The sequence below is a fragment of the Fusarium sambucinum genome, chromosome III (genome assembly GCF_050947815.1).
Source record: "Fusarium sambucinum isolate potato_lamoka chromosome III, whole genome shotgun sequence".
Taxonomy (NCBI): Eukaryota; Fungi; Ascomycota; class Sordariomycetes; order Hypocreales; family Nectriaceae; genus Fusarium; species Fusarium sambucinum.
The window spans coordinates 966,259-981,648 of NC_139292.1; the positions used below are offsets into that span (position 1 = coordinate 966,259).

At 49.3% G+C, this 15,390-nt stretch overlaps 4 protein-coding genes across 4 annotated transcripts; 3 read left to right on the plus strand and 1 right to left on the minus strand.

Moving 5' to 3' along the window:
- Positions 1–622: 622 nt before the first annotated feature.
- FSST1_010507 (uncharacterized protein) lies at positions 623–2,243 on the plus strand (the record flags this gene model as incomplete). Its single annotated transcript, XM_083233545.1, has 2 exons — positions 623–2,158; positions 2,211–2,243. The coding sequence occupies 2 exons, from the start codon at positions 623–625 to the stop codon at positions 2,241–2,243; spliced, it is 1,569 nt and encodes a 522-aa protein (XP_083080203.1).
- A 1,246-nt stretch (positions 2,244–3,489) lies between these two features.
- FSST1_010508 (uncharacterized protein) lies at positions 3,490–3,780 on the plus strand (the record flags this gene model as incomplete). Its single annotated transcript, XM_083233546.1, has 1 exon — positions 3,490–3,780. The coding sequence occupies one exon, from the start codon at positions 3,490–3,492 to the stop codon at positions 3,778–3,780; it is 291 nt and encodes a 96-aa protein (XP_083080204.1).
- Positions 3,781–4,158: 378 nt separating this feature from the next.
- FSST1_010509 (uncharacterized protein) lies at positions 4,159–7,245 on the minus strand (the record flags this gene model as incomplete). The annotated part of the gene is made up of 1 exon (XM_083233547.1): positions 4,159–7,245. One exon carries the CDS (start codon positions 7,243–7,245, stop codon positions 4,159–4,161), a length of 3,087 nt encoding a protein of 1,028 aa, XP_083080205.1.
- A 2,597-nt stretch (positions 7,246–9,842) lies between these two features.
- On the plus strand, positions 9,843–14,832 carry FSST1_010510 (ubiquitin-protein ligase RKR1; the record flags this gene model as incomplete). Its single annotated transcript, XM_083233548.1, has 4 exons — positions 9,843–10,124; positions 10,172–12,267; positions 12,314–13,761; positions 13,808–14,832. 4 exons carry the CDS (start codon positions 9,843–9,845, stop codon positions 14,830–14,832), a joined length of 4,851 nt encoding a protein of 1,616 aa, XP_083080206.1.
- Positions 14,833–15,390: the final 558 nt, after the last annotated feature.

A 15,390-nucleotide genomic window follows, 5' to 3' on the forward strand; every position in this document is an offset into this window, starting at 1 on the left:
CCTGAGTCGCGTAAAGTACCCCTATATTGTTCTGCACATCTCCGCTATAAGTTATGCTTGATCCTCTAATTTATAGAACCATCCCACTGAAGCACTGCACAAAAACGCCAACGCCAAAAATCACGGATGCGCGCAAAGTACACCTTTACGCTTGGCCGCGTTCCCGCGTGAGTGGAGCGGGTCACCTTAAATACCTCCCACCACCAAAAAGGCACACCACGCACACACACGACTCTTGCTCACTTCTTCGATCCGACTCTCCTACAAAAACATCTTTTCCTCGAAAAGTTGCTTACCACTTGTTTTCTCTATCTACGACCTCATCATCAAGCTCGTTCTATCACCTATTGCAACGAGTCTACTACTGATTAACTAGACCGCCTTTCGTGTCGTCATCCATCGTTCCACCGAGACTCGATCTTTCATCAAGACTTTTCGTCCAAGGAATAAGGAAGGAAAAAGGAAAGAGGGAAACACCAAGATTAACTCTTTATCTCGAATTGGAACCGATATTCCAATACAGATCCTTACGCGTGTTGGGTCTCTCGTCTTGACCCTTCTAGACGCGATCTAGTCCAATACTCGACCTTGAGATCATCGACCTTTCGATACGAATCACAATATGGACTCTCTCGGTTCATCACCACGAAAAGGCACTTCTGCCTCGCCTACTCTTCCAACAATGAGGTCCTGCTCGCTCGCTGGATCTAAGCGTTCCGCTCCGACTCTTCTCCCGCCCTTTGAGCCTCTATCGTCCTCACCACCAAACCTCCCACGACCCGTGAAGCGACAGAATCTGGGATCTGGCTCGGGAACCGGCCGTTCTCGTGCTCACCTCAAGTATCCTACTCCCGTCCCGACGTCGAGCACGGGTATCTTGTCGAGTTCCCCGCCTCAACGGGCCACATCCGCTTCCGAGCGAGCCCCGCTTGCTGCCGTCCCCGCCGTTGAACTGTCGGAAAACGGCGAGACTCTTGTCATGGGTCGATCCTCCAACTCGTCCCACTATCAGATTTCCGCCGACCGTCTTGTTTCACGTGTCCACGTCAAGGCTCGCTACGTTGCTGCCGCCAGTCTCGAGCCCAGCAAGATTGAGATTATCTGCAATGGCTGGAATGGTCTCAAGCTGCACAGCCAGGGCCGTACTTGGGAGCTTTTCAAGGGCGATAGTTTCACCAGCGAGACCGAGGGTTCCGAGATTATAATTGACGTCCAGAACTCACGTGTTCTTGTTCAATGGCCCAAGAAGGTTCATGACCATATTTCTGACGCCACTTGGGACTCTCCTCCCTGCCAATCTCGTGCTCAGGCTATTTTCCAGTCTTCTCCTCCCCGCCGAGCTTCTCGTATTGCATCGCCCGAGAGCCCCACGCCTGCCAGCCTCTCCAGCTCTCGTCGTCTCCAGGCCTTGCTACCCGGGCAGCGTGACATTGAAATCTACGAAGATGATGCCGATCATGGACTTTCAGATAAGCTCGATTCCTCCAGCATCAATGTCAGTATGTGCACCGACGTGACTGCCAGCTTCAGTAGTGAAGTCGGCGATGAAGTTGAAGAAGAGGACCCCGATGAGGAGAACGATCCCATCATCCACTCTTTCGGTCCCTTTGGCGCTGACATTTCTTGCCGGTTGGCTTCGATAACTACAAAGTCTCCCAAGCTCTTCAAGGGCGCCAAACGTGCTCTTCACAGCGACGTCGCTTCTGATCTATTCGCTCCTCGCCAGATTCCCACTGCTCCCCAATCTCCACGAAAGCAGCACGCCAGAACAGAGTCTCCTCTCTCTTCACCCCCTCGCGTCTCTTCTCCTACTCCTACCCCCGAGACCAAGATGTCTTTTGAGACCAACCCTGCCGTTGCCAACCATGTCGTCAACCAGCTTGCTTTCTCGCGTCTGTCTTCGACACCTCTGTCCACCATCATGGCCCATCTCCCTGTCGAGGAGAAGCGAGGTATCACTAGAGATGATCTCCGCGATGTCATTGAGAGCACACCCTGCATTGGCATCATCAAGCGCCAGGGCAAGGACGCAGCTGGCAAGCCTCTCGAGAGCGAGTACTACTACGTCCCCGAACACGACGACGACCAGCAGCGACGCCTTGCTGTTACTGATGGTCTACGCAAGCCCAGCCTCCGAGCTTGTCGCAAGCAGCACAAGGTTTGTACCCTCGCTTCACTTCACATTGATCTCCAAGCTAACAACGTAACAGCAATACTACTGGAAGCGACCCAAAACTCCTTAATTCACTCGCCCTTTACGTACATACGAATTTCACTCCGAGAAATGAGTTTACGCAGCTCTCGACGACAAAGTTTATTGTTCTTTTCTATTACACGGTGGTGGATGTCTTTTTTTGCTGTATACCCCCATTTTTATCCCTTCCCCAATTGTTTGTTGTTATTTTTCTTGATTCACAGTGGTCTCTATCAAACTGCATAGCATGGGCGTATAAAGTGTTTCTGCATGATGGAGTTGAAAGGGAAAGGGTTGGACCATCAAAAGGGAAGAAGTATGCTTTGTGTGGAAATGAGGCATATAGATAAATGTTTTGGAGCCTGTCAGAAAAGGCAAGGGTTAGCGTTTGTTTGTTTTGATGGTTGTATGACATTGTAACAAGAGGATAAGCCCAATGGAAACTATTACTATTACCCCTGTTGATCAGACACTTTTAACCATTCATGTGAAGATGTTGATGTCGTTGGTGGATGATCTGATGGATCATGAGGTCGAATTGGAGTCTAGATTTGATGTAGGGTGATGATGATTCCACCAACGAACGAGAGGCACTCGACCTGAAGATTGGGGTACCCCAGAGTGTCAACTGGCTCTGTAGTACTCCATAGTTGATTTGTTTGCAAGATGTGCTGCCTACTCCTAAGTTTTAGGGTATAAAAATAAGTAGTCTATGATCTATAGTCAAAAGAGCATAAAGTGACCTGCTAATTTCGTCTCTTATGCTTCCAGCAGTCAATTTCAGATACACCGGGACTGCATCTTGAGTACGCTTTTACCTGGAGTACTGATCAACCCCTCAACCCATACACATAATGCATTGTAACCACCTCGTTGCATCCATCCGTCCGCATAATCACTCGTTCACAGTGGTAAAGCACACGATCAACATCCCAATACTCGATCCCCAAACTCTAAAAACCCCAAAATTATCACGCCTCAACGTCACCTCAATTAAACAATTCCGCTCCCTCCATCAGGCCACTTTGTCGCCACCTCTAACCATGCATGTGAAGCTGAAGAGGGGTTACGATGATGAGCATGTGCATGAGCTTCCGACCGGTGGTGGTGCATGATGAGCTTTTGTTTATAAATATGAGCTTGGTCTCTTGAGGAAGGAGGGGTTTTAGTCCAAGACATTGACTTGAACTGTAGCAACACTCTTCATACCAACTACAACAAACAACCTATAAAGAGACACATCACCACCAAACACTATCATCATCAAAAAGTATCTGTTCAAAATAAGCTTCAACATGGATCGTCAACCAACAGCCATATCCACTACAACCCAAACTTCTCCCCCATCCGAAGGTACACAATACAAACTCGTCATTCTTTCCAAGCTGACGTCGGAATCTGCAGTTCCAACTTCCCCATCCGCTCAAGCTGGTGCCGACCGTTGCATGCGCCACACGAATAGCTGGACACCTTCATTTCAACGTCGACAGAGCTGGAGTCCTGAGGAACGAAAGCATAAGATGCACATGGACAAGATTGGGCAGGTCAATACGGGGCCCGGATTCACAGAGCGTGACAGTGCTTGAGTGATGGTATTGATGAAATGAGGACATAATGGCAAGGGACGGCAATGAGATCAAGGTGAAAATTGTACTACTAAAGCTGCAATGACAGCGCAAGAATGACGCAAGTAATAAACGAACGTGTTTGTATTCGTAACTATATAATGTGAAAATGATATGCCGAGGTATCTTGACTCCAAAGCTCCATGTTGTGCATGCGTACTTGCGCATCCCTAATTAACCCACAAAAGAAACAATCGCTCAAGGGTGATAGCAATCTCGTCCCCATATTCGCTACCCAACTCCAAAACAAAAAACAACCCGTAGACGCTTTCCTCGAGTTTACAACCCCGGAAACAATAGTCCTTGAAGCTGCCCATAAATAACACCATCGTCGGGGAACTAGACCTGTCGAGTCTGCTTAGTCTCCGGTCTTATCCCCTTCGTACTCAAATATTCCACCAAATTGGCCGTTGCAAAGGCTCCTCCTGCAATACCAACAGTTCCCACAAGAACTTTGCGACCAAATCCCATCTTCTTTTTGCGTTCGTCAGAGTTTCTTCGACGTCTGGAGCTCTGGGACATCTCTCCATCTGTGGTAGGAAAGACTCCGCCGTGACGGAGTAGCTCATCAAGGGGGTGAAAACTAGTATCCTCCGACGGTGGTCGTACTTCACGGAAAACGAGCATCTGGCGACCGCCTGAAACCACTTCATAGCCTTGTTTCTCGAGCGCTTGAACGAATGGGAAGAACTTGGCAGGCTCTGCTAAAAGGAGAAGTGCCGCAGGAAGGGACATTGGGGGTTTGTTGTCGTCAACGTTTGACTTGGTTTTCGCCACGTTCATCATCTTGGAAGCCGGATCGAAAGCAAGTATCGTGTATGAAGAAGCGTTGGACACCTCGGTCTTTGGTGATTCGGACTTAGGCTCGTAGTGTTTCTCCCAAACAGGCAGGGTCGATTTACCACATTCTTTTGAATAGCTGGTCTGTAACCCTTGGGGCTTGTATGAATAAGAGTCCTTGTGCGCATTGCCCGGCCGATCTAATGCGGGTTGAAGACGCGTTCCCTCCATTGGAAAGCTCTCGTCCATAGATGCAAGCTCCTCGTTGTCTTCAATGGCAGTTGTGATCTGTTCCCCAGATGACCCATTGTTGTTTGGTAACAGTGTTGATTTGGATGACGAGTTACTCTTGCTCCACGATGCCGCAAACTCATCTGGAAAGTCCCGAGCATAATTGCCGGTCAACGTACGCCCAGCTTTGAAATCGCTGGTCTCTTGGCTCCTGACCCGTTTGCTGTTTTGGTGAGCTCTACGTAGGACAGCAGCTCGGATCGTCTCGGCACTTCCAGAATCGTCCATTCGGACGTTAGTTTCCATAGAGTCTGGAATAGACCTGTTCGGGGTTCCACAATAAGCTTTTGATGTTGAGTCCGGGGATGTTTGGGAACCTGCCTTGGAATCGAACTCTCGGAGGCCGCGGGCGACTTCATCCAGAGGGATTGAGATATTACCATTTGGTTCATTGTGACGAACTGCAGTATACTTGTGCAAATCCTGGTAGACCTTGGAGGCTTCCTCGGGATGAACGGGGTATGCCTGAGCCTGTGAAACAAACTCGGTTGGTCTGTAGCTGCCAAGATCCGTGTAGGCCTTGGTCAACTCTTCAGGGTGGACATGCTGCCGGGTGGTCTCTTCGTATCCAGCAGAGGGATACTTGTGCGGATCCTTGTACTGCTTGGTTTCCTTGACCTGGGGCGCATCGTTCTCAAAAGAAGCATAAGCATCCAAATCAGCGTATTGCTTCGAGGCTTCCTCGGGGTGGATGCGGGGAGCAGCGTCAGCATTCGCATAGTGACGGTATCCTGGGAGGTCCTTATACGCCTTGGAAGCCTCCTCGGGATGAACGCGTGAGATTGGGGGGGATAAGTCCCGAGTTGCATAGAGCTGTGTATCCTTGTAGCTCTTGGACTTTTCCTCGGTGGTAGGGCGTCTCAGGCCGTCAGGCTCGTTCCATCTGACAGCACCATACAGGTGAAGGTCGTCATAGTTCTTTGATAGCTCTTCTGGGGTGAGCTTTCGGAGACCATCCGGTTCGTTCCAGCGAACAGGTCCATATAGATGGAGATCGTCGTACTTGCTTGCAAAGTCCTCGACAGGAGCATCGACCTTGGAGGCTAGAGGCTTACCTCGCATAGTAGTGTCAAGCTGGGCCTTCGCATGAGCCTTGAGGGCTGTTTTACTAGCCTCGAACGGGTTCTTGTAATTGTCCAAATCGTCGTACTTCTTAGACTCTTCCTCAGGAGTTAAACGACGCAGACCGTCAGGCTCGCTCCATTGGACCGGTCCATATGAACCAACATCCTTGTAATCCTTGGAAGCCTCTTCTGCTGTGCGCTCACGGAGACCATCTGGCTCGTTCCAGTAAACCGCCTTGTACTCGTTGAGGTCATCATAGTCTTTGGACAATTCTTCAGCAGACTGCGCTTTGAGGCCATCGGGTTCGTTCCAGTAGATTGGCTTGTACTGGTCCAAATCTTGGTAGGCCTTGAACTTTTCTTCCGCTGTCAATTGACGCTGAGCAAGGGGGCTGTCGATATTGGCTGAAGCGTACTTGTCAAGGTCGTTGTATTTCTTGGAATCTTCTTCAGTAGTCGGCTTTTGTTGACCATCGGGTTCATTGTGCTTGACAGGACCATATTTATCGAGGTCGTCATATTCGACAGCCTGCTCCTTTGTAGATGTCTCGTCGATCTCAGGTTTGTACTTGTCAAGATCATCGTACTTGGGTTCGGCAGTTTCTGGCTTCTTCACATCCTTAGTGGGCTTGTACTTGTCCAGATCGTCGTACTTGGGAGCAGAGTCAGCTTCCGCGGTCGCTTTGACAAAGTCGATCGGCTTATAGGCTTCCAGATCGTCATATCGTGGCTTCGGAGCCGTCTTGGGAGCGTTCGTCTTGGGAGCTTTGGGAACTCGCCGATTTGTAATCGGGTCGATAGTGGTGTCCTCGGTATATACACCGCCGGCTGTCTTCTCGTTTGGACGTAGGCCAGCGAAGTGGTGACCATTGGTTAATGTGGCTTTGCGAATATTGGCTTTGTCATCACCGCGCAGTAAGTGGTCGATAGCACTTCTTTCCACATCCTCGATACCTGCCCCAGGCCGAGCACCAGTAAGGTCGTCCAACCATGCCTTGACTTGTTCGGCACCAATAAACTTGCTTGGATTAGGCTGGTTGAAGCCCTTGATAGCTTTCCTGAATGCAACTCTTGATCGATGCTCCCAAGAGACATTGCGAGTCAACGAGGCAGGTTGTATAGAACCACGTGTGCTTCTATGTTCGGAAAGTGTGGGCGACTCAAACGCAGAAGAGAAGCTCCTGTGATTGCATCTTGATTGTAATGAGACAGTAGAGATAAACACGTTCGAGGTATGTGGTCGACTCTGGAGGAGCTTCTCACTCGTCCAGATACGCGTGGCGGCCAGCATCGTGAGTTTGAGATGTTGTTCTAATTAGCTGTCTCAAGGTCAGTATATTGCCGAGTAAGACAAGTGTGTATGCTGCTTGCGGGCATGCACAATACTCAACTCACCGGAAAGATATTGAGGGCAATCAACCCAGTGACGATCCTGGTGTTCCTACAAGAGCTCACAAGGCATACGATGTGTGATTGAAACTGAAGACGTCGTATCTTGTGAGACAGCGACTAACACGATGATAATTGAACGGATGCGAGCATGAGTTGAACCAAAGGATAATGTGAGACTAGGGAATGAAGAGAGAAACAAACAGGCTACATGAGGGGAACCAGCACCTTAAAACAACATGGATGGAACGGAAGCAGCAAACGACAACACACGATGAGGCAGGGACAACCTGAGGTTCAATAAGCCGGGGAGAAGATAAGTGGGGCCACTGTAAAGTTGGGGGAGTGGAGAGGACATGCCCAGGAAAAGAGGGGATTTAAGGGAAACGGCACTGTGAGATGTGATACAATTGGATAGAGCTTGGATGAGAGCTTCTTGGTGACGCCGTGATACAGTTACACGAGGAACTGTTGTGACTCGTGTCTAACGCCTCTTGTGGCCTGTAGTATTGTGTTTGTGCATTCAAACTTCACAAGCAAAGCATAAGTTAAACACCGCAAACGTGTCTCAAGCCGGCTCAGGCAAAGCATCCAAAGTCATGTCTTACCAGCCTGCAACAAACTGGAACCTGCCCTGTCCTGCCGGGGTTACAGAGCGTACAACGACCCACTAGCCGTCCATTTGCGGGGGAGTCAGCGTCAAACCCGAAGCGGCAAGTGGACGATGTCCCGCTCGTGCAACAGCCGTTGACGTCAAGCTCGCAGATGCCCCTAAGCCCCTGCTGAACAACCATGATGGGTACACTTCTCACCGAGAGATCTTGTACAACTTGGCTTGAGGATAAAGTTCAGCTTTGCTACAGTAACTTGTAGCTATCGTGAGTACCAGAAGCGGTTACTTTGTTGATCCTCTGGCGGACAATCTTCACTCATCAATGGCACAGATGAGGCAACAAGGATTGTGTCCTCGGCTTATCAGAGACTAGGGTCTTGTGGCTTTGAACCCCTAAGACATGCAGACTCAGGGCTAACGGAAGCAGGCATTGAACACAATGCGGCTATGTTGAAACGGAAAGGACAGAAGCGGACAAACAGTATCCGGCGTTGGCTAACTCGAAGAGATTGCTGTCCTTATCACGCCAGTCGGTGGTCTGGACCGTCTGATACGGTAAACTGAAGCCGTCTTTGTTTGTTGTCCTGGATTAAATGGCGCATGCGGCGGTGATCAAACAAGTCAATTATCCTCGTACCAGCGTGTCCAATCGCAGGATGTCCGGGCCTAGTTCACTGAAACGAGAGACACCAAGAGGGATACGTGACTCTCACATGCAGCGGCGATCAATTACCAAGTAGCTGAATGTCAAGCAGTCAGCATTCTTTACTTTCTTTTGTCAAGTGCGAAGCGGCAGAGGTCGACATTACACTGTTTGTTGAGCAGAAGTTTCTCTTGCATCGTTCCATTTCCTGGCACACGAGCAACTCTCACCATTTATCATTTATGGCTAAAGTGACTTCCGTGATGGAAGCGAGTGCTAGCGGAATCGCCAAACTTGGCGTCTGTATCCGTAAGTCGACGCTTTAAGAACCTGGGATAATTACAGGGGTTCAATCGGCTGATTAGACGTTAGCTTAATCGCTACTAGCAAAGTAAGATTGCATATAGGGTATGTAAAGAAGAGCCTGGTCAACAATACTCGAGCATTCTTTACCATTCTTTACCATTGTTTCGCATGGTTTGTCTGGTTGTTTCTGCCACACAGCTGGCTGTCTCGCATGGATGGTAAGATAGATTCAACACGTCACGACAGCTGAAATAAGGATACGGTCTCTGTGTTTGAACCTAAGTAATTGAGAAACGAACCGAAAAGAGATACCATTACTAACGTTGAGCGCTCAATGAACTTTGTCGTTTAAGGTTACATGTCTCAGCAAATGCTTCAATACACTCAGGGGACTGTGATTCTCAGATCGAACCACTTGTCTCAAAATAGGAATGTCAATGATTCTCAGGACCGTATTTTACTTGAGGTTTACTCTTCCCATAACCAGGTTCTCGACGTAAAACTCAGTGATTGCCCCATCTTCACGATCCGCAGTTGATGACTGGGGAAGCTCGGCGTGAGTCAAGTAAGCGGCAACAGTGTCTTCGGCGAAGGGCTCGATAAGCAAGGTTCACGATGCGCAATTCAAAATAAATGTGAAATTTCAATCACTATAAAACGAAACGATCTTCAATTGTCAAATCGCATCGTCATTCATTCTTTTCATCGAGTTTTAAGTGAGGCTCTTTCAAACGACACGATCCCCACTAAACCAACCACGGTCCGTGCTTCCATGTGACATCACTCGGTCCCTCACCACCAAATTTGATATCATCATCAGCCTTGCAAGCTTCTGCCAATTTAGAGCGCCATCAGCCGAGCGGCCGGACACGTACATTCTCCTTTTGTATTTGTTTCCCCAACATACTTGGACTGCATTTTACCGAGAATCATAACCATGAAGAAGTCACAAGGGAAATCTGCCGGCCGTGGTTTTGAAGGACCCCGCTCCGGCTTTGGAGGCTTTGGCACCGCAGCCTCCGGAACCTCCCTGTCGTACCTTGCCGAACCTCCGTCATTCTCAGCTGTCTCCGACCCAAATGTTGTTGTGTCATTGAAGAATGTGTTAAAGAAGGACAGCACCACCAAGGCCAAGGCACTCGAGGAGCTATTAGCTCATGTTCAAGCTCACCCATTTGAGAAGGATGGCGGGGTAGAAGAGGGCATCCTGGACGTTTGGGTTAGTAAGACACAAACCTAGAGATGGCAGTAACTTATACTCGACAGGTCCAAATATATCCTCGCACATCGATAGACAACTCACGTCGAGTCCGCGAGCTTACGCATAATCTTCAATTCGAGCTTATGAAGTCCGCGCGCAAGAGATTTGAGCGGCACCTACCAAAGATCGTCGGCGCATGGCTTGCTGGTTTGTATGATCGCGACCGCGTGGTAGCCAGAGCTGCTAGCGATGGTCTAACCCCATTTCTCAACACCCCTGAAAAGGTCATTGCGTTTTGGAACAAGTGCCAGGCCCAGATCCTTGACTACGCCATTGATGCTATTCAGGAAACACAAGATACCCTTAGCGACGAACGCTCTACGACAGCCGAAGACGCCGAGGCCAAGTACTTTCGAGTTGTTACTGCCAGTTTATCTCTTGTCTTGGGTCTATTGCAAAAAGTCGAGCAAAGTAACCTGGAGAAGCTACAATCACGATACGATGACTACTTCGCAGAGGAAAGCGTCTGGAAGACAATCACCTACAACGACTCAGCAGTCCGAAAGACTGTATGCCAACTTCTCTTTGCTTCGATCGAACGAAAGCTACCATACGCCGACGACACAAAGGTCAAGCAGGCCTTTATCACTGGGGGTCTCAAGACCAACCAAGCTGGTTCGGCTTTGGAGTATGTACGAGCCTTGACAAAAATGACACAAAAGTACCCCGATGTTTGGTCCACAGGAAAGGTCACCACCGGACCAAAGTCAGCTCTGGGTAGAATGCAAGCATTCATCTCCAAGGGATCGCAGGGAAGCCCACCGAAGTTCTGGGAGTATCTCGACCAATTGTTGATGGTTCTGCCATCTGACCTGATCACGCCCGAGGTTGCCTCACAACTTTTGTCATCTCTCAAGTCAGGAATTACACATCGCGAAGAACCACGAACGAACACCTCATTTGCATGGAAGTGCTTCATCGATACCGCTAAGCGACTGCTAAAGAATCTACCCGCCGACGACCAATTACCTTTTGTACAAGAACACCTGTTTCCTCTTATTGAGCAATTCCTTTTCTCAGTATCAGAAAAGACTGTCGCCATCCCAATGGGTCCGAATGCTATATCTGTGCTTGTGGAAGCATATATCGCCACTGTTCAAGCTTCTCCGTCTGTTGTGTCTGCCTCTGAAGAGGAATGGAACCGACTCGCCAGCATCTTTTGTGCCAAGATTTCTGGATCCCTACCTGAAGTGTCTCGAGAGTACCAACAGTCCCAGGAAAAGATTTCAGAGGAAGGCCGACGATGGTTTGGTCTTGTTGGTCAGATTGAGGACAAGATTGCCGAGTCAGATGCCGTCCCCGACCACACGGCTGAACCGTCTCTCAAGGCCATCAACCAGTGTATCACTCTTCTGGAGAGTCGCAACCTAAAACCTTTTGGCGCGGCGCGCACCATCGAGTACGCTCTAAGCATGTCCCCTCGCCTCTTTCATGATGATGGCATTACAAGACTCTCAGCATTCTTCACGTCAATGGCTCGAGACGATGCTGCCAAAGCAATCTCTTCCCCCTCTTCCCGCTACCTGCTCTCCTCTCTCCACCTACTTGGATCTGTATCTACTCAATTCGCGCCCATCTGGAACTCTTGGGTTGAGGCTGTGCTTGATCTACCATCCGAGCCAGCACGCGACGCTGCCCTTGCATCTCTCATTTCGAACGACAGAGGAGCCGTCCTTGCCAAGGGTAACATGGACTTGCAAAAGCACATTATCGGCCAGGCTGTACTACTCGCAGTTGGAAACAGCAACGATTGGGAACTATTGGAGGCTGCTGTTACATACCAGACTTTAACCGATAGCAATTACCGAGAGCTTGTGCAAGCACTTGTCGAAATTCTCGAGAAGGACCCCCAGAAGACAGAGTCCACACTTCAAGCTTTGGAGATTACCGCCAAGGGCCGACCCGAGTTGCTTTCTCGAGACGATCGCGTCCACACGACTCTGGTCGCACTGCTCCTGGGTCTATCTGAACTTGACGACTCTGCGATTTCTTCCAAGGCCACTGCTATCCGTACTCTGCTGGACGGTCATACGGATGGCAAGTTGCCTGTTGTTGCCGTCGTTCAAGCTAACCTCGAACGAGCGGGAACACAATCTCTGGAGTAGGTTGCTCGTATCGTACAGTCGACCAAGCTAACATGCTCATAGTATCGACACATTGGTTTCTCAAGCGCAAAGTGCCGCTTCGAGCGATATCCCATCCGAGGAACTCTTCCCAAGCACCAACGTGTGGATGAAGGAGCTGGCGCCGTTCCTGGAACTGTCTGTGAACCCTTCGCTATCCATCACCAACAGTACCGGTGGCGCTTCTACATTAGTAAAGGGAACACCTCGATCCACGCAACTCCGAGTTCACCGAGATAGAAAAGGACGTGCTATTCCCGCACGAATGGCCCTTTACGTGTCACGTCTATCCGAAAGACTCCCGCTATCACAACTGCCAAAGCCTTTCCAACTCGAACTTCTCTACCTTCAGTGCTTGACCGTGCAGCTCATTTCCGACCAAATCACTTGCATAGAGGAGAACCGATTATGGCAAACTCTCAAACATGCTGAATCAAGTGCTCAAGCTGAAGAATTTGTCTCCAAGACGCGTGGAGTCCTAAACGATCTGGCGGCTGACGCAAAAGTCTGGAGCGACTCGGCTGAGGAAAAGCCAATCATTCAAGAATTGATCGACCTGTTAACCGAGCACTCAAAAGACTTGACCCCCAGAGGCTTATACAGTGCAAGGGCACTCAGCGAGCTTGTGCAATTCTTGGCAGAGGCACACGGAGCATCATCCGGGTTCGAGGATGCTCTTCTAAAGCCCGACGTCCTCAAGGTTGGCCCCACGACAGTCCTACTTGCGTCTGCCATCATTGCCGGGTTTGGCGAGACTCTTCAACCCTCCAAGGCAGCCAACACCTTTTGCAATAGAGTTGTAAGCGAGATTGCAGGCGCCAAAGCGGAGAGCGACAAGACCCTGATGACTCTGGTCTTGCTTTCGTCTTGTGCTCAAATTTACGAAGCGGGTGAGCTGCCTGTGGCTAACAACCGAATCGTTTTTGCTGTCCGACAGATTACTTCATGGCTTGATGAGCCCGAGACCTTGAGCCCTGCCCTTTGCGCCGAGATTTGTCGGTCTCTCAACAAGCTACTCCCATGCATGAAAGACGTCTATGGTTCATACTGGGAAAAGGCAATCGAGTTTTGCATTTCGCTATGGAACCGCGCCCACGAGTTTGAGCTAGACGAGGCTCTCCCATTTATTCACTCTTCACTGAAGCTATACAAGGCTATTGAATCTCTTCCGGAACCCAACGACGATCTTGAAGATGCCCTCAAGGAGTTTGCAAGCGCTAAGCCTAGAGCTTTAATCGAGCTCCTACGACTCCCTCGGGAGACCACTTCTCAGCCTTTGGAGATTGTGGATGCTATGCTTTGTAGGGAAGTCGAGAAGATTTCTATCCGCCAAGTCCCTGATCTGTCCGATATCTTTGGCCTGGTGGCATCGGATTCGCGTGATATACAAACAGCTGCGTATAATCTGCTTCACAAGGCTCTTCCCGAGCAGCAACAGCAAAATTCGATTGACGCCATGCTGGACAAGACAGGTATGTTGAAGACTTGTGCAAATGATTCAACTACTAACATTTATAGATGCTCGACTACCCGACGAACTCCTGTCGCTTCTACTCGATGCTCCCACGCTCGAAAAGTACTCGGACGAAATGCTCGCAGAGTTTCCCTCATCCATCCGATCATACCTCCTATCCTGGAAGCTCGTATTCGACGCTTACTCGACGTCGTCGTTTAAGATCCGCAACGACTTTAACGAAAACCTCAAGCAAGACAACTACGTAGCACCGTTGCTGGACTTTATGTTTGATGTCCTCGGACACTCGGCCGCGCATCCTCTCAAGCTCGAAAAGATCAACCTTGCTTCCGAACATATTCAGGATTACGATGTCAAACTGGCAGAATCGGAACCGGAGGAGAAGAACATGCAATGGTTGTTGGTCCACATCTTTTATCTCCTACACAGGTACACTCCTGGCTTGTTTAGAGCGTGGTATATCGACTGTCGATCCAAGCAGACACGAATTGCCGTCGAATCCTGGACGACCAAATACTTTTCCCCTCTTATCATCGCAGATGCCCTTGACGAAGTGCAGCAGTGGGCTGACACACAAGAACCGCCCGCTATGGACGAGCAAGAACTTGTTGTGCGCGTCGCTCGCGCCGCCCGAGAAATCATAGCTGGCTACGAAGTTGACGAAAGCCAAGCCGCCATCTCCATCAAAATCCCACAAAACTACCCCATCGAGAATGTCGTCGTGCAGAGTCTCAACCGTGTCGCCGTCAACGAAAAGAAATGGCAGAGCTGGATAATGACTACGCAGGGTGTCATTACCTTTTCCAACGGCAACATTATCGATGGTCTACAAGTGTTCAAGCGAAACATTATCGGTGCTCTCAAGGGCCAGAGCGAGTGTGCTATTTGCTACAGTATTATTTCGACGGATAAGCGCATGCCGGATAAGCGATGCACGACATGCAAGAACTTGTTCCACAGGACTTGTTTATACAAATGGTTCCAGAGCAGTAACCAGAATACTTGCCCGCTGTGCCGAAACCCTATTGACTACTTGGGTGCGGATACTCAAAAGAGACGTCAGGGTTAACATGAGCTTTGGGCGATGACTTTGTTAGATCCTTATGGCGTCAGTTGGCCGCTTCAGGCATAAGGGACAACATTAGTAGGTCACTCTATGCTCCTTAGGCTAGGTATAAGTTATATAGTTTATTTTGTACCTAAACCCAAGAGACCATCTTACCTGCCGATATGAAGAGGAGGAAACAATGTAAACGGGAAGTCTGAACCAGAGCACTTTCCCATCCAATCTCAGAGCTACTACTTCCAATTTCCAAAACATCTCTGTCTTGATCTTCTTCCTCCATCATCCAAACATTCTTGTGAATCAACACTTTCATTTCGCTACAAACACAAATAACACAAAAAATCAGACACAATGTTTACTCTAGGTACTCTATACACTCCGTATAAACGAGCAAAACTGACATACTCGCTGGCTCCGATTCGGATTCTGACAGTTCCGCTGGGCCTGCAACACCCAACACCGTTGATGACACTGGTACCGTTGCAAGCAACTTTGCAAATATCGTCCTTTTTCATCCCCCGTCAAACAATATCGACGACGATAGTATCGACCGCCATGATT